This window comes from Anastrepha ludens, chromosome 4, assembly GCF_028408465.1.
Source record: "Anastrepha ludens isolate Willacy chromosome 4, idAnaLude1.1, whole genome shotgun sequence".
NCBI classification, from domain to species: domain Eukaryota; kingdom Metazoa; phylum Arthropoda; class Insecta; order Diptera; family Tephritidae; genus Anastrepha; species Anastrepha ludens.
Window position 1 is genome coordinate 39,408,832 of NC_071500.1, and position 19,893 is coordinate 39,428,724.

The 19,893-nt window shown below is 37.2% G+C and overlaps 1 protein-coding gene across 1 annotated transcript; it reads right to left on the reverse strand.

The window, feature by feature from the left end:
* Positions 1-412: 412 nt before the first annotated feature.
* On the reverse strand, positions 413-1,847 carry LOC128861790 (uncharacterized). Its single transcript, XM_054100169.1, has 2 exons — positions 1,527-1,847; positions 413-1,319 (listed from the first exon to the last, which is right to left on the reverse strand). Exons 1-2 carry the CDS (start codon positions 1,845-1,847, stop codon positions 504-506), a joined length of 1,137 nt encoding a protein of 378 aa, XP_053956144.1. The 3' UTR covers positions 413-503.
* Between the last annotated feature and the right edge of the window lie 18,046 nt (positions 1,848-19,893).

Here is a 19,893-nt window from a genome sequence, read left to right on the forward strand (position 1 = left end):
CCCGACGATTACGTACAATAAAGGTAGGCTCATTACCGCGATTGCAGAGCAATAATTTGGTACTCATAATAAAATTAAAGAGTGACTCACCTCGTTCGTTAGTATCTGAACTACCCCAGGTAGTGTGATGGGCGTTTGCGTCGCCTCCCATAAGTAATATCTTGCCGCAGGCTTCGCTGTCCAGTATTAGCTCTTTTAACAGCTGCGATGGGACTGGATCCCCGTGTGCCATATAGAAGGACGATAGCCGGTACTTGTTACCATCTGTCTCCCAGCTTATCGTAGTTGTGTCTTTATTGCTATATTTATAAATCATAAATGTGGTTAGTTCTGTTTTTGCCATAATCCAAGACCTTGATTTACCTTCACAGTCTGCTGTATATAGCTTATATTTCGGTGTCCTCAACCCGCAGATGCGCCCTCCATTGATCCATGGCTCCTGAATGAGGACAAAATCAGGGTTGTCTGCTGCCATGCGATCAATTAGGGCTTGTGATGCTAGCTTACTGTGATGTAAATTTATTTGTAGAAGACGCATGGTTAACACTCTCTGAATCTTCCTGTGAGTCGCTCAAGAGCTCTTTTTCTGAGTATGTTGTACTCAAACCAGCTGTAAGCTCAGTTGTCGTACTTGTACTCATTTTCTTGAGTCTAGCTGTGAGCTCAGACCCTGACGAGCAGTATCCTTCCATGTCGATGCTTTCGACATCGCTTGAGGACTCCATAGGATCTTCCTCAGCGTCATTGGCCTCAATTTCTGAGGCCAATTGGTCGATGGCATCAGCATCTGTTTTATAGGTTCTGACCTTAACCTTGCCAAAACCATAGTTTATCATACCTTCGCTTTTCGCCAAAGGTTCTAGAGAATCGTTTGTTAGTAACAGCATTACTTGCGTTGTGGCACGTTTCGTCACCACACCGTCTACTGTTACGGTATTGTCAAAGGCCTTGACAAATTTCCAGCTCCCCGTAGGAAGGCCTGGGTTGCATGCACTTATTATCTGCATGACTTGCTGTGGGTCAGAGGGTGTAGGGACCCAAACTCGTGCCCTCGGTCGAGACGGGATGTCTTTTTTGTCTACTACCACGAGCTTCGCTCCAGGGTAGACTTCCCCGATCTTCGCTATTGCAGTCTTGTATAGCTCCACCGATCTTTCGTCGTCGCAGGCTATAATTTTAATCTGGCCTTGGTACCAGCCAGCGTCAGTGCATGATGGGGGCGGACCTGGATTGCTTAGTAGCACTTCCAGCGTTACGTTGGTCAGAGCGGCCTGCACCCATTTCCATTGGGCTCTGGGAATTCTTCCTTCGGGATCACCCTAATCCAGGACACCAATGATGATGCGATTGCGGGCCACTTCCGCAAACGTTTTATTAGGCGCTATGCCTCGATTTTTCGGTCTTTTCGCTGACGGTTTAACCTCTTCAGTAGACCTCTGTCTTTTGGTGGCAGCTGACGATGTGGTTGGCCTTTCGAGGGTGAAGTTAGGAAGAACCTTCTTCGCCCACTCTATCGACTCCCTTACCTCCTTCGTCAGCTCCTCCGTTGTTGGTGGAGATTCGTGCAGCCTTTTGAGTATCCTGGCGGCATTACGCCTCTCCAGGTACCCTGCTTTAGTTGGATCAGTGATCCTTACTGTCGGCCATTTTCCGGCAGGAGCACTGGCCTCGGTGCTACCTGTGGCAGTCTCTTCACCAGCTCTCCGCATAGCCACAGGACGTCGACTAATTGGTCTGGTTCCGATAACCACCGCAGGAGGTGCCGATGTACTGGGGCTAGGCTTAACCTCAGTCCCAGTGTCAGCGCTTGCCGCCGGTCCACTCTGACTAAGTTTGACTACAGTCATCGTGGTGGCAGATTGAGAGCTCGTTTTGAATGCTGCTCGCTTCTCGGAGCTTGCTGCCCCTTCTGATTTGTTTGTTCCTTTTGATTTTTGGTTTTTATCTTTTGAATTGTTCATTTGTTGGTCCCACGAGTGTCGGAGAAGAGATGTTCACCTGTGCATAGCTCCGAACTACACAGGCAAGGCTAGTTATTACGGAGGGCGCCAGGTATCCGTAAGCTCCGTTAGCGACTGGGCTATTTTTGAAAAGGGCCCCCAGCCAGGCTGATCCTCGGCACGGGTCGCATGACACCTTGATCCGGCCCTTTACCTCACACCATGGTAAAACTCCATTTACAAATGCTGTACTATTAAGGAGTAACGAACACTTATCCGTGGAGTCTTACCTTAGCTAGCTACCTCCCAACTGAGTGCAGGATGAGAACTGTGGTACCTATTTCCAGTCGGCACCCTCGGGGAGGGTTCAGTGGAAACCCCTCCGTCCAGTAAAAGTCATATCTTTATCACCTGCTAGCAGTATGAGTTATTCCGGGCTAATGGTCCTACAGTGCATATACGTAATCAATTGCTTATTGCAATACAATTAAAGCATGCGATGCAAAACATGGTAATTCGTGCAATACGTGCACGGTATAATGGTTCTGCAAGGCTAAGTGCATCCCACCACTGTATCCACTCTTGCAATGTTAATAAAAGTGTCATTGTAAAATTGCCTTGTAAGGTCAAGGGCAAGGCAAAGGCTTAAGCTGATCTCCCTTTAAGCTTCATCATAATTTTTATAGACACACTATGAGGATGCGATATAACAGGATAAGAGGTATTTGAAAAACAAAATATATATATGTATATATGTGAGATTTATCTCAGTAATTTCTTAGAGGTTATTTATTTAGTAAATGATAAAATATTTTATTAATTTGAAATAAACGATTTTACAATGCATTCCTTTTGGAGTTATTGTACCTTTTTCAATAAAACTCGCTCAAACTTCGTACACGCATTGCTCCCCACCTCAGTTAGACTCAATATCAGGTATTACCGTGCACCCGTATAAACTGCGGAACAATAAGCCCCAGAATGTGTTAAAATTCTTAAAAAGCCTTAAAATATAGGGTACCTCAGCAGGCTTTGCACAATAGATCTCTTTTAAAGGGTTTTTCAATAAGGGCGGGTAGATGTTGAAATGGTCCATATGGTTCAATATGGGCCATAAGAAATTGGAAGGGCCACCACGTCTACCGAAAAATGGGCGCAATGCGCGCAACGTTTGCGTTATTGAACACTCATTTTGATAATAAAGTTTTATCATTTGAACGTGCTGTTCAATCGTGTAACTTGCCATGATGATTTGGCATAAACAACTGAATAATAAACAAAAGATTTGACAGATGTCACCAAAACAAAATGGCTGCCACAGGGCGCCAAAATCAACCCGCGCCAATTGAAAAACCCCTTAGTAGCACTGCGCAGTAACCTACCTGTAATAATAATAATATCGGTTCAAGAAGGCCTTGACAATCAATCAGTCCAGAGACAAGGTCTAAAACAATAATAAGCAAATGGGCATATCTTTGTATCTCAAGAAATTGTGGGCTTATAAATTTAAAACGAAATTGAGTGGTTTAAGAGCGAAAGGAAAAAATGCAATTCTGGTAGAGAGTGAAGAGTTTTTTTAATTGGTATTCATATAACAGATTTATATGAAAACTTAGCCAAGCGGTTGAGTTCTGTCTACTACAATGAGTTCTGTCTACTACATATGAGAATGACCGAAAATCTGGCATTTATAACAGACGATGAACGGTACAGGAACATGGTTTCGTAACAGTACAACCAAAAGTGCCAAAAGTGTTTATGGTGCCGCTTTGGTTTCGTCGATTCTGTTTAGGCATTTTTTATGTTAAAGAAAATATCGATAAGATCACAGAAATAATCGAAGTTGACCGGTATGTTAGTAGTCATATCATCGCCAAGGAGCTGAAGATCGATCATAAGACAATTTTAAACCATTTTCGCAAAATTTTCCGTAAAAATAATTTATTTCGTTTTCTCCAGACAACACAGGCTAAAGCAGACGGTACAATTTTTCTTTGCGACCTCGATTGTTAGGTTGAATTGGCAGTCGGTCTTGAAATCAACTCACTTAGAAAGTTGCCGATCCATTGTGATATCACAGTAGCTGTTTATCCGCTGTTTATTCGCTACTCCTCGTTAAATCATTCATCGATTGACTTGAATTTATAAGCGTTTTTTCAGTTCCTTTCATGTTATTGAAGTCATTGGCAATTTTCATCATCTGCGTTGTAAAACATACATAGGTCAAATGAGTCTTTGATAAATGAAATACGAATCACAACAAAAAGAGTAATTCAAGTTTTCCTGATATTATAGGTATTTTATTTTCTTGCCCCAGAAATGTTTGTTATAATACAAATCTTTAAAACCAAAACATAGCTGACGTTCGTCGCAGCGAACATCACAAAAGACTAATTTGTATTTATGGTCCAAGTGACTGTTTCGGCTATGAGCGAAATTCTATTCAAAATGCTACGGTTGCCTTGCTTATAAGTAAAAGGTGATCAGATTCGAGGTACTTCTTCTTATAGGACCATTTTTGACAGATCTCACGTGAGTACTGTCAAACTAAATCATTGACATTTCATCATGGAAAGACTTATATCCAACAACGTTTATAAATCGTACAATTATATTACTAAAATCGACGCTCTGTGAAAAGTGTTCATCGAGTGCTCAGGTCACCCTACATTTTTGGCTTTATGGCTACGTCAATAAGCAAAATCGCCATATTTGGCCTGAAGATCCCCCCGAAGTCAGTCAAGGACAGCCCTTGAAAATAACTGTTTGGTGCGGCCTATAGGCTGGAGGAATCATTGGCCCATATTATTCAAAGACGAGGCTAGCGCCAATGTAACAGTAAATGGCGAACTTTATCGCGCCATGACAAATGGCTTTTGATGGCGAGTTTTGACTTTGATTGAAGCTCGTTATCTGTAAAACATTTGGTTTCAACAAGCTATGTACAAGCTACAATCACCCTTTATTTATTTAAATTTAGTTTTTTTACATCACGAGTACAGTCTTCTGTTATAACTTCAGCTTCTTCCAACTGTACTCGTATTATTAGGGCAGCTTCCTTTTTTTTTTATGAATCTTCAAAACGTCGGATAGGCGCGTACGCCATACCCGATTGTTGCTTCGCGAAGTTAATGCATTAACTAAGTATTTCAGGGCTTTATTTTGTTTAGGGACTTTGATGTGTCGAGTATTACTACTAACAGAAGTGAACCAAGTTAAACCTCTATACATATATACATATTTACAGATATTTGAAAATATGTACCATATTTTGCGCAGCCATCAGCGGGCTAAAGCAAACCAAATTATAACAGATTGTTGGCCTCTGGAAAATAGTTTACCACAAGGTCCCCCCTCTCTGTCACTCTCTTTTTAGTTGCCTTTGACAAACTCAGTCGAGTAATCAATGAGAACAAATATTTCAATCATGTCTTATATGCAGATGATTTATGTATATATGCCAAAGTAGAAGACATAACGACGATCCAATCAAAATTCAATAGCAGTAGTAGTAGAAATAACAAACTGGTGCAACATCAGCGGAGCTAAGATATCCATAGCCAAATCCAATTATTTACATACATATATGCAGCAGACATACTTGCAAAAGCTTTTCCGTACACACACATAAAAAATGTTACATCACTTAAAATATTAGGTATATTTCTTAACAACAAATACAACTGGAATCATCACACGAACTATTTGCACAAATCACTACAAAACAGACTTAATATAAAAAAATGTTTAAGCAACATCAAACTTGAAAGTAATACAAATGCACTACTTAATATTGTGAGAGCTACCATTCTCTCGAAAATCGATTATGGATTATCTCTATACGGTGCTACATCACAAACAAATCTTTCAAAAATTTCATCTATATACCATTCTGCGATTCGTCTGGCGTTAGGCGCTTTTCGCACCACTCCCATCCTCAACATTCTCGCCGAAGCGGGATTTCCACTAATAAAAGATAGAATCAGTTATATATCCGGACGAACGGCAATCAAACTAACACAAAATGATAACACTGCCTTAAAATCAATAGTAAAAAACAGGCTGAAACGAAAACGAAAATCACGTAAAAAACCAGCAATAGAAAGGCTAATAGAGATAGCCAAACACTTTGACATGCGGTTGGAAAACAATATCACCTCCAACATAAAGTGTCCTCCATGGACACTTCCGACGAACAGCATTCTAGTACAGTTAACACAATATAAAAAAGAAATAACTCCGGTGTCCGTATTTCTGCAAAACTTTCAACGCATACTCAACAATTACCATAATTGGTCCACACTATATACTGACGGCTCGAAAAATGAAGATGTACTCGCCTTCAGCATTGTTAACGAAAATGCAACACTATCTTCCGCCTTATTACCATATTATGCATCCGTTTTCACAGCCGAAGCAACTGCCATCTATGACGCCTGTAAAATAGCAGAAAAAAACGGAGGAAAATGGCTTATCTGCAGTGACTCACTATCAACTTTGACTTCAATAAAAAATATAAACAACAACGATATATTGATATCTCAAATCAGAGATACGCTAATATCAAACCCTGAAAAAATAAAGTTGTTTTGGATCCCTAGCCATATTGGAATACGTGGAAACACCTTAGCAGATGCAGCAGCAAAACTTGCCACTAAGTCACCGTTACACACAATATACAGTTTTAACAAGGTCGACCTAAAAAACGCAACTAACAAAGCAAATCGACAACAAATGTTACAACGATGGCAAAACATAAACCATTATTATAAATGCATTAATCGACAACAAATGTTACAACGATGGCAAAACATAAACCATTATTATAAATGCATTAATCGCATTAATCCTAGCTTCAACCCTCCAATCTTCCCAGCAACAACCACAAGGCGAAACACGATTATTTATACCCTTTTTCGGCTTGGACATACACGCCTGACCCACAGCAACCTCTTTCAAAACAGCAACCCACAAAACCACGTTTGTCAATTCTGCAACGAAGAGACACTTTCTATCCAACACATCGTTACAAATTGTGTAGCATTACATTCAATAAGACAATCAATATCAAGCCACACAATAGAAGAACTTCTATCCGAAGTAAACGCAGAAAACATTAAAAGTTTTATACACTTTATTTACAAAATTAATTTGTATTTTGAAATCTAAATTATACACGAATATTATTATATAAATACTTATGTTACGTAAAGCTGATTGCCTTGCCGCTAATGCTTTTTAATTCATTGTGATTGTAATTCATTACTTTTCCAATTTTTAATTATAAAAAAAAAAAAAAAAAAAAAAAAAAAAAAAAAAAAAACATTACGTGACCCAAAGTACAATGAAAAAAAGTTGCCCCACGGTCTGCATCAATTCTTGTAAAATAAAGTTGTAGTTATTGTCTGTCGAGCCGGATCTTTGAATTTCGAAAAATTTTACAATTTACACTTTAATTATGTTTATAAAATTTTTAATAAAAATATCAAAAAAAAAAAAACAAAAAAATATTTAAAAAAACCGCATCAAAAAATATTAAAAACTGTATGAGTTATCACGCAGACCGTACCGGAAAAAGCAGTTTCGAGAAAAACGAGTTTAAACTTTCAGTGCATTTCTCTCGAGGTCGCGCGCATTTAAAGCAATAACTTAAAATTAATTTTTTAATTTAATTTGTTAACTTACGTCTAATCTCCCATTCCAGCTTCATATTGTATGGATTCCTGATCAGTAATCAATTGTTGTTGTTTATTTTTTTCCAGTCTACGAGACGTTCTGGCCTCTTTTGTTGCTTTCAATGATCAGTGATCAATTGTTCCCTTCGAATGATCAAATACAACTAACCTTTAGTTTCATAAACCTTAGCATATCGACCCTACACATACTCTCATAAATATTTATGGATGTCCTTATACATACTTTAGAATAACAAAAGAACCGGCAGGCTAAAAGGCTCCGAAAGTAACGGCCAGCTGCCTCAAACGAAGGACAGCTTACTGTGCGCATCAAACTCTCGTCGGGCAGTTACATTTTCTACCATAACTTTGTATCCATGGGGAATTTTTACAATCGACTTATAAAGAATAATAATCTGTAAATAAAACAAATCAATTTAAAAAAAATTCTGGACGAATGTATCCCCTTAAAGGGCGATATTAATTTTGTTTTGAAGTTTGAGCTTTACCCTGGTCATATAAGATAACTCAAAATTCTTCATAAATATAATATATGCTCGTGTATACCAAAAGCAAATCTATGAAATTTTTTTGTCATAAACCATATAGGCTTTATTTTATTCGAAAATTGGATTCATATCTTTCCCATCGCCGAGCAAATTTTTGTTTTCGTGGTTCCACTTGTCGCCGAACTTTTTCTTTTAATTTTTATAAAACTCAAGTACACAATCAGATTGAGCTAAGTCTGTGCTGTATGTCCTAGCTAAGTGAAGTTTAACACTAGATATACCAACGGACCAAAATAACCGATTTAGAAATGAGTTCCTAAATTTTCTCCATTAATTTAAGTTCTAATGTTTGATGTATGTAGTTATATGAAAAATATTATTTATTTATATCCGATAATTATATAAAACTTTCTATTTATTATTGTTACATTTGCTGAGATAGGTATGTGGTATACCTACACATACCAACTGGTCAAAATGGCTGGTGAACTGATAAAGCATGAATCCCGAGGAAGACCACAAAGAAGTATAGCTTTGGTTCTACAACATTTGCAAAAAGGCATGTAATTGAAGGAAAAGTTAGCAGCGCTTTTTCTTTGATAATAAGAAAAATATTATAATAACACTTGGGCTGAAAAGTCCCAGATCTAACACATAGATGTTAATACTAACCTTAAAGGGACATTTGTTGAAATTTCATGCGAGTTATGGTGCCAAGAGTGACCTTACTTTTGTTATTTTAAAAACAGTGAATCATAAAGAATTTCGTTCTTTAATTTTACATTGCTTCTTGATGGGAAAAATACCGTTCAAGCGAAGAAATGGCTTGAAAAGTGTTATGGGATCTCCGCCCCATCAGAAACAATAATAAAACAATGGCTTGCTGACTTCAAACGTGGTCGTAGAGACTTCGGTGATTCACAACGCAGCGGACGTCCAAATGAGGCGGTAACACCAGAAAACATAAAAAAATCCACAAAATCGTTTGATCGAAAAGTCAAGTTGCGTGAGTCAGCTGCCATAGTAAAGATATCAGAGGAAAGGCTTTATATTGCATGAGTATTTGACTATGACGAAGTTCTAATCAATGTGGGTGCCGCCTTTACTAAAAACAGTAAAAAAATGTCAATAAAAACAATAGAAAAACTATATGAATAGAATTTCGAATTACTCCTACATCCAGATTTAGCTCCCAGCAACTGTTGGTTGCTCGCAGACCTATAAATCTGTTCGCCGGTAAGAAATTCCGCTCAAATGAAGAGGGTTAAATGGTATTGAAATGTTAGAGTGGCGCTAGAATGATTGCGTTGTTCTTAATGGAAATTACGTTGATAAATAAAGCTAATTTTGAGCAAAAAGAAGTGTTTTGAGCAAAAAAAACCCGGGACTTTTCAGCACATATTCTATATAATAAGAAATTCACAGAAATGAAAGCTTCTACAATTGATCCATTTTATAGTTGGGGTAGAAACTGACAATTGATGTTTTTTTACAAGCAAATCGCTCGTTTCAAAAGTTTTGGAAAAAAATACGACTTTAGTTGGAACTATTTATTCAAATGAAAAGGGATTACCAAAATTTTCCAAACAAAAAGGAGATAAATTGCCTAAATTTTCAAATTTACTTTACAACGGTGTGCAAAGATAAGTAAAATAACTTTCTTATTTCACTTAGCTCTAAGTTTATTTCCCCAAAACTTTAACAAACCCGAAAAAAGCTTCCAGAAACCATTTCATTGTACAACCGCACCAAATTTAGTGTGAATACAACGGACCAAATGGCTAAAAAATACAGTGTTAAGTCAGGATCTCAGAGATGACCTTTAAAATTATTTTTTAATATCGTCGACATGGCGGCAAATAACTCCCGGGAACAAATATTGCCAGAAAGGAATTCTTTTTTCAATTAGCAGATGAACTTTCTACTGGATATCAAGACTCATGCGAACAAAAAAACCAGAATTAACTACTGATGGCAGATTAAACAGAAAATTCTACAAGAAGATCCTATCAAATTGGATTTGCAACAAAAATAAAGCCACACAATATCTATGTGGGTTGTAAACAATATGTTTGTGGAAAATGTGCATTAAACCAAATCTCAGTTTGCTTAAATTGAGCTAATAAAAGCTGAAAATCAATCTACTATTAGTTAAATTTATAAAAATTCTATGAACAAAAAATGAATTACATGACTCTAAAAACCCCAGTAAATATAAATAATAAATATTTTGTTTCAAAAGATGTCCAGGTCAAAATGAGCGTAAAGTATATATCAATGCTTGGTATGTCTATTGTTAATAAGAATTACACTCAGAGATTTGGACTAACGCCCCATTATTTGATACCAAGAATGATATAATACAAGATTCCGGTCATCAGATAGGCGTAACGTCATGCGGGTGCAGTTGCGTGAGAGAATTTGGAAATGTGAACAAGAACGAATAAAGAAGAAGAAATACACAAACAACACGCGAATAAATTGCACAAGTGTGACGTCACACATACAGCAATTTCGTCAAATTCACAGAGAGGGGAATAGTGGTGTATTCTTTGCATTATGATATTATATATATAATGGTTCTTGTCCATAGTGGGTTTCAAACCTGGTCCAGGGTGCCGCCAAACAGTTTATACTCAGAAGAATATTTCATATCAGAGTTTCTTAAGAATATACATTTTTTTTATTTATTTACCATATTTAAGCAATATGCTATTGAAGCTGTGAGTAATTGAAACGTCCGCGTTCACCTCTCAAAGGGTACGCATTGCTTGCAGGCCTTCAGCTGATCTAATTGCTGTGTTTAGTGCAAGTGCTGTTGCTTTGTAGAAGGGTGCTAAAGAGCTATTTTCTTTTTTGTTAGTTAATAAATAACCAAATGACGACAAAGGCGATTAGCAGAGCCAAAAAACATCATAAGTTCATCAACAATAGTACGAGTATGCATACATATTATATGTAAGAAGAAACAACAGAATCGCGTGATTTGCGAAAGTATTTTGCAGTCCTGCGAGAAGAATGTCGTAGAGAGAAATTAAACAAAAAGGCGTTTGAGACGATATTGTTACAGTTGCACGTCCATGTCCAGTGGCTTTGGTTTCAATATATCGGTCTCATTAAACTTTTCCATGGTACTTGACACTCATTAATGGAAGAGGTACTATGTACTCTAAACTATGAAAATACGTAATACTATAAAGAAAGTGGGAAATATCAAATATGACAATTTTACTTGTTAACGTAGCTGTCGAGATGAAAATGGGCCTCAAACGACAAAATGATTTTTTGGGTAAATATTTTTTCAACTGGTCTAAAACTCCCAGCGATATCGGAGCGGGTGATAATTTGCCTTGAATTTTTGAGTCAAATGACCTAAGGGAATAAACTGAGTCCTTTATGCAGAATATTCCTCATGCTACTGGGGTTAACGTTTAGTTGATGAGTTGATGTTCTCGGGTTCATAATCGGTTCACTTTCGATAGCCACAACTATGTACATATATATGCATTGTGTTATCAATTAACAAGAAGACTTCTCGGAGTTTTCAGTGACAGTCAGGCTGCACTGAAGGCTCTGGAGAACGCGAAGCAAACCTCAAAGATTGTTCAAGAATGAGAAAAGAAGCTTAATTCCATCGCAAGACAGAACAGGCTTGAACTCTCCGGTGGTCAAGGAAACGAAATTGCCGATGAATTGGCTAACCGTGGAACAGCGGTTCCCCCACAAGGGACAGAGGCAATAATCGGAGTCAGTTCCGCAGGAATCATGAATGGTATCAGCGATTATGTATGCAATATACATATATATATATAATATATACATATAACGATGGTCCGGTTTAGAACGCTGCAGAACTGCAATGTATTTTGTGACAAGTCCGAACAGAAAACTGTCAATCTTTGTACTAAAACTTGGAAGGAAAGACGTTTGATTGATGGTCGGTATTACCATATTACAGGACACAACCCATGAGGTCAGCATATGACCACCATTAGAATCATTGAGGACCCAAAGTACCTGTCGTGCTTGGAGGAGGCGGATAGCACTGAGCACTTTCTCTGTGAGGGTCCTACCTTTGCTAGAGCACGGCTACGAGTTTTGGGTTCCAATGTCGTGAGAATGAGTGATATTCGTTCTCTAAAACTGGAGGATATTTACAGATTTACCAAAAAATCTGGAAAATTCTCACAGGAATAAATACCTCCTTCTTTGTCTCTATTCTTTCCTATCTCTTTCTCTAATACTTTTCTCCTTTCCTCTTTGACAATCTACCCTCTTTCCAGAGCTCTAAATATAATGGGCTTTTTAGCCTGAGTGTTTTGGGAGCTTCCAAATCTCTTGGTGCTCCTTGGCTCGATCAATTAAAATTTCAATTTTTTTCTCGTACAGTCAGTTCAAAATTTACGTACTAAACGAGTATACACCAATGAGTTGGTGAATCATTTCAACCAAAAATTCTTTTCACCCCGCGTAATTCACAGCTTTAAAGTAAATTTTCATTATTTTACAAAATTATTCAGATGCAAAGAAATCCATTTCATACCGCTGTGATACATTAAATACCGAGTTTCAGTGACTTTTAGTGAGCCAAGCTGCTAGTGTAAACAAAAGCGCTTAAAAAACTAACTGATGACATTGGTGCTGAAACCACGGAGGCTACCTCTATAATCATGTATGATATATGGCCTCAGTAGAGTGAGAAGAAATACCCGCTTGTTTGCAGGATATGATAGGAAAACGTTGTCAAAGATAGAAAGAACCATATACGAATTAGTTGGCGTCAACATCTGTACCCTGTCCTCTCAATCAACTAACCATCAAAACCATTGAGTAATAAATCTTTCAAATTGCTTTTCTCTCCTCAACCTCCAAGTTGATTATTTATGTAGCTTAACATGTTTGCATTGTGACGCGCTGTTGCCAAGCTCAGGGTTGCAAGCCAGAAGTTACCTTCACAGAAGATTTATTGTATTTATAAACTTGTAATGAGGTCAATACAAACAAGCAGAGCTATATACATACTTGTGTACCTACAATCAGATGGATATTGTTGGTATTGCCATTATCACTTGGCTAACTTAAACGTTGTTTACGCTATCCGTAGCTTCAATGTAGTTTGTTTAACTTAACCTTTTGTTGATTGCCAAGTGTTACGCTATTTCGTGCTGCGATTTATTGAGATATAAAGCTATATACGAGTCTTCGACTAGCTCTTGCTCTGAGCACACGTGTTTTTTTTTGCGGTATTCTTGATTTTCCCACACGACATTCGTGCACGTGTTTACCTGTGTTTACAAACACTGCGTTACAAAAACGAACTTTTTTTCTGTCCTATGAACCAAATATACTTTTTCGGAAAGGGGGAAAAAATAAAAATACACGTGTATCGGCGATTTTCATATACACGTCAGAATTTTTTTTTATGTATAAAATATAGAGCTCGTAGTCCGCCTGTGTGAAAAACTGTGGACCAATTTTTAACCCTTTTTCCGTGATTCAATCGCGCTGAATTTCTGCAGGCAGATTCGTGGAAATGTTTTTATTATGTAAAATTAAAAAAAAAATTTTATCAATTCTCAGATTTTCTTGAATTTGTTTTTTCTACAATAAAAAAAAATTTTTTTCTAAATTTTCGGCATAACTTGAAGGGACTCCAAATTTTTAAATAACTTATTAACTTTTAATTTATTGTTTCATACAACATACTCTGTGCCGTTTGTGTGTTTGTTACAGTTCCGGAAGTTCCGATCATCTGACAGTTGCGCTACTAGGAGACGTATACTTTGGCAATTCTTTTAAGTTCTGTTGCGCGAAAATGTCTTTCTGTATATTTCATCTTACGAAAACGAGCTGACAATTATAAAAATATTGTTGCAGAAATGATTTCGACATATGGCGAAATGGGCATATTAATGTCGCAAAGATCCATTTCCTTCACAATCATTTAGATTGTTTCCCTGGTGATTTAGGAGCTTGTAGCGATGAACATGGCGAAAGGTTCCATCAGGACATTGCGGCTAATGAAAAGCGCCTTAAAGGAAAAGACATTACGCATATGCTTGGCGAATACTGTTGGTCTATTTGTCGCGATACTGACACAAATGCTTACAAACGCAAAAATAAAAGTCCTAAGTTTCTTTAAAAGCATTAAAATTTTTAATGTAACAATTTTTAATTTTAATATAATAAAATTAATAAAAAAATTCGGGGGTGCAAAGTTTGCCAACGGCTTGGACACACCGCCAAACGCTGCAACAACGCTCCCGTCTGTGATTCATGCAATCTTCCAAGCCACTCTACCCCATGCTCTCGCATATTTTGTGCAAACTGCTCAGGTGATCACCCAGCATCTGCCAATATTTGTCCCAAATATACACAAATGAAGGATATATTAAAAATAAAGTGCCAAAACAATGCCATGCGCGAAGCTCTAAATCTCTATAAAGGCCAAACACCATCAGTACTCAAAATCCCTTTCGTTGAGGTAGCCAAAGAAGCACAAAAGCAAAAACCAAGTCAACTCAACCAATCTCCAAGCCTTCCTTTCCATCCCCAATCGTCTCAGCAAATAAACCGCCGATTAATCCTTCATTTGCGATTCCATCTAGAAACTCACCTCAAATTATCTCTGCTATACCCTCAAACTCACAACAAAGCAACAACAACCAGCAATCCAATATTGAGCTTGCTGCTTTCCCACTTACTACCGATCTACACCTAAACACACATTTAAACTCAGAAACCACCTTCCCGATCATTACGGAAGCTACCTCTTATAACAATCAAATAAAACAAGTCACCCAAATGAAAAAGACAACTGCTACCTCAGGTAGCAATCTCTGTTTAGCTCCAAACACTACAGAAGATACCGAAAACAACACCAAAGAAGACCCCATGTTAATCGACAGCGGTTATTAAGTACATAAAACTCATCACTCTAAACTAATTTCTGACATCCCCTCTCCTTTTCTATGTTTAACATTTTACAGTTGAATATACACGGGTATTGCAAGAACTATACCCAATTAGAACTTCTGATAAAAGAATATTCACCAAGTGTCATCTCTCTGCAAGAGACAAACATTGCTGCCGATAAATCTGCAGCCTCACCTAATCAGTAGCAAAGTTACTTCTACAACTTACCTCACAACAAAACCAATAATCAAGGCATTGTAATCCTAATAAAAAAATCTATACCCCATAGACAAATCTCCATAAATTCAAACATAGCCACAATTGCAATAGAAATATCACTCTCCTTTAAATTCCATATTGTGTTTCTCTATATCCCACCTATACAAAACTTTAGTTGTGATGATCTGAAGAACACCTTACGGTCAGTCTCCACTCCACTAATTATAGTTGGCGATTTTAACGCCTGGAGCCCTCTTCGGAGCTCAGCTCACCTCAATAGCAGAAAGCCGATTGGGAAAAGTTTCAAACTGTTGCTAGTAACGTCTGTGCCAAATACGCTTGTTCTGATAACATAAATAAAGAAACTGCCATAATATATTAACAAAAACAGTTCGTACTTCCGCCCACTTTTCCATTCCCCAATCTGGCTGCAAAACTTTTAAGAAATCCGTGCCGTACTGGTCTACAGAGTTATCCCAATTAATAAATGAAAAAACGCTCTTACTGGACGGAATATAAACGCACAAGATCCCATACCAATTTAATTATGTACAAAAAAGCTAACGCCTTAAGTTGTCGAATTCCATCTTCAAGATCTGAAAGCATTAGGGCTAACCAACCAATATTGACTTAGGAATTCATGCACAAGTGACACTCATGATTCAAATCTGAGTCTACTTGGAAATTTGAACGGAGGAAATCTGCAAAAAGAGTATCTGCATCTATAGAAGAATATGCCTGAGTTTCATTATAAAGTGTGGTTAAGTTTAAAGGGCCGGTGTTGATTTGGAATAAAATACAATTTTTTTAGGAAATTATTGTCATTTCTCTTTATTATGATAATATTGGTATTATTACGTATGCAACAAAATATTGGCCAAATGGCCGCCGCAGCCTCGGCGGCACACCTCTATCCGATGGTCCAAATTTTCGATGACGCTGAGGCATAATTGAGGTTCTATGCCGTTAATGTGCCGAATTATCTCATCCTTTAGCTCTTGAATTGTTGCTGGCTTATCGACGTACACCTTTTCTTTCAAATAACCCCAAAGAAAGAAGTATAGGGTTTTTCAGTAAGAGCGCTTCAACTTTTGAACTTTTTTGAATAAAACACAAACGGCTTAACTTTTTTAACTAATTTTTTTTTTATTATCGAGTTTGAACATATACATTTAAGTATGAAATTCGATTTCTTTTGCATGACTACCGCGTGCACGTTTTACGAAGTCCAATCGTTGAACCCAATTTTCGACCACTCTTTTGCATAAATCGGCCGAAATTCCAGCAATTTCGCGTTCAATATTGGCTCTGAGCTTACAAATCGTCGCCGGCTTGTTACTGTAGACCAATGACTTCACATAACCCCAAAACGGGACGGCTTGTTAAATGGACCGTAAAATGGCCGTAATGCTCTTAAAGTAGCAGCAACAGAACGATTATTTTCATAAAAAATTTGCACGATTTGCAAAAGTGTGTAGCGTTCTATGATGAAATGTATACTAATGAAGTTTACAAATGACAAGCGAAAAATAAAAAATATTGCGTCGTTCGCCCTCCCTATCGGAAAAAAGTTGAAGCGCACCTATTGAATAACCCTATACAACGGTATGGTTGACGTTTAGGTGTCGTTCACATTCAACATAGGCCCTTGAAATTTAACCACCCTTTAGTAGAGAACAGAAGGAATACTTGAACATGATTTTCTGGACTTAACATATCGGCAGAAGGAACTAGGATTTAATTTTATGTCCAAATTGAATCTAAGTATATAATTTCGCTTTAAATTGCTATCCAAAGATTTAAGTACTCTAAAAAAATGTAAATATTTAACTTTATGAGTGATGGAGTGTGAAAACTTAAACTTTTTGAAATATTTATTTTTCATTTATCTTAAGCTTCACAATATCTTAACAATTGACTACTTCATCCCCGGTAAAAAAGGAACCCCAATCTAGAATATCAAGAGCTAAATTAATTTTATTAAAATTAAAATTTCTAAAACAAAAACGTAGTCACATTATCAGGTGCAGACCAGAGGTAATCATAGGGTATAGCGTTTGCCTTTTGAACCACCTATTTTTTTGAGAATGGTAACACAAATGTCATGTGAAATGTGTTCATAATTTACTTAAAGGTTTGACATTTACGAAATGGGACACTATACGCTTGAACAAAATTGGGAAATATTGAAAACCTGTTCCCAAAGTGGTGAGTTTTCTTCTTCCGCGGTTTTAGTAAATGGCGAGCGTTACCGTGACATGCTTAACGAGTTTTTGTTTCCAAAAATTGAAGAGGATGACATGGACGACATTTGGTTTCAACAGGACGGGGCAACTTGTCACACTGCCAAAGTTACACTCGAACTTTTGGCTACCGTTTTTGAATTCCGATATCAATTGGCCGCCTCGGAGCTGTGATTTGAGCCCGTTCGACTATTTTTTGTGGGGAGCCATCCAGAGACGATTGATGCTTTAAAACACGAAATCGAAGTTGCTATTTATGAAATTGGAGCCCAAACAATCGAAAATGTGCTTAAAAATTGGGTTGATCGAATGGCCTACTGTAAAGCCAGTCGTGGCAGTCATTTGAACGATATTATTTTTCATTCATAAATGACAATGTTCAATCTTCAAAATGAAGAAAAAAGTTTGAAAAAATATTGATTAGTTTTTTTTTTTATAGCCGATTCAAAAAGCAAATTTTACATGGCCCACCCCATAGGACAGAGAAAATTATATAATCATTAATAAAAATGAGATCAAGAATTCAAGAAAGACTATTTGAGAAACTATTTATCTGAGCCAGTCAAAAACTCAAAAAAGTGTCAGTGAAATTGGTTTCAGATATACCTCTACCATTGTTTTATGTCCAATCTATATATCAGCAATACTGGACCATTCAATATTAATAAGATTGAAGCCACCCAGAGCACAAAAATTGTCCTTATTAGATGTTCGAGCTAAAGCGTTATCCCCATGCGCTTTATTTATTTATTTTGTTTTTATATCCTTGGTCACTCGGCTCGGCAGGATAGGGCCTCGCCAATACTCTTCCATCGTACACGGTTCTGGGCTGTTATTTTTGTGCCGTCCCATGTGATGCCGGCATCTGCTAATTCGCGCAACATGGACCTTCGCCATGTGATCTTTGGCCGACCGCGACTCCTGCTGACTTTCCGGTTCCAGTCCAGAGCCATTCTTGTGATGCTATCTGGTAGTTTTCCAAGTGTTTGACCCAACCATCGCCACTTTCTACATTTGATTTGCCATAGGATGGACTCCTCATTCGTTGATCACTCATGTCACAGCGTGTCATTGCTGATGGTGTTCAGCCAGAATATTCTACAGATGATGCGGGGGCATTTGTTGACGAAAGATAGTATGCAGTCAAGAATGATATAAACAAGATTGCGCCCATCAGAGCGTACGTGTCGTCACGTTTGCTGAGTTGTGCAGTATTGCCAACCATTTGCTCTTCGCAATAAATTTAGTGCTTTTTTATACCGAAAATGCGAAAATTTTGAAGTTTCGTGTTTGTTTCTTTTTGCGTTTAATTTAAAGCTACCGAATGCTTCAATGCTATCACTAGTAAAATGCTTCATACATATAAAGCTCGTTTTTCGATTGAAGGCATTTCCTCGCCGGCAGAAATGCATCCACTGTTTGCAGAGCGCCTCATCCTTTGGAAATATAATATAAAAAAGCTTATATCACACGCTTTATTGAGGTTCTTACTAGCACAATTTTTCACTGCACATTTCATGTTTTCTTATTTTTCACTTATACGAGTACACTTTCACGAAATATCTTATTTTTGCGTAAATATTCACTAAAACGTTTGTTACCGTTTGTTCTTATTAACGCACATTTCAAATAAGAAACGAATATTCATAAACATCAACAATAACCGCAATCATGGGCAATGTGACCAGATCTCTGAGAAGATTTTAGTGCTAATGAAAATTTTTTTACTCTTATAAAATTTGATAATTTGAAAGTGCAAATTTAATTTTTGGCTCCATTTAAGGTTATGCAAAAATATTATTTGCCCCGCTCCCAACTCTTCTTAAGATTGAAAACCCTTTTACACATTTTAAAAAGCCTTTGAATTTATTGAATGCGAATTAAAACCTTAGAGGTGTAATTGTTTCTTCCGGTCATAAATCTTTAGTGAGACATAGGACATTAAGAGTTGTATTCATTGTAAAAATAAGCCACAAACTACCAGAAAATACTAAAGAAACCATACTGACATTTTTACAAAAAGAGTACCTTATCTAGTTACATAACTTCAAATATAGCAAAAAAGCCGTTCCCTTAACAAAAGAGTCTCGTTTAAGAAAAACCTCATAAATTAAATTGTACATAAGCATGACATATTTATTTAAAAAAACCCACATTTTAAAGACAATTTGTCACGCATACAAAGTTCTTTAAGTGATTCAATAAAAATTTGTTGGGTTATTTTCTTTGAATGGGCATTTTAATGCGTTTTTATATCCAAAGCTAGGCAACACTGCAGTAGCGAGAGAGAGATTTGACTGCCGAAAGCAGAAGAACACCAACAACACCTGCACTCGCGGGCAATGCCACCAGATGTTAAAAAAAGTAAAGCTAAATAAAACTGAGTGAATTA

Coding starts and splice junctions, on each gene's coding strand:
- LOC128861790 (XM_054100169.1), bottom strand. CDS start 1,847: ATGACTGTAGTCAAACTTAGTCAGAGTGGACCGGCGGCAAGCGCTGAC. Junction 1,320..1,526: donor CGGAGGAGCTGACGAAGGAG/GTAAGGGAGTCG, acceptor GTCCTGGATTAG/GGTGATCCCGAAGGAAGAAT.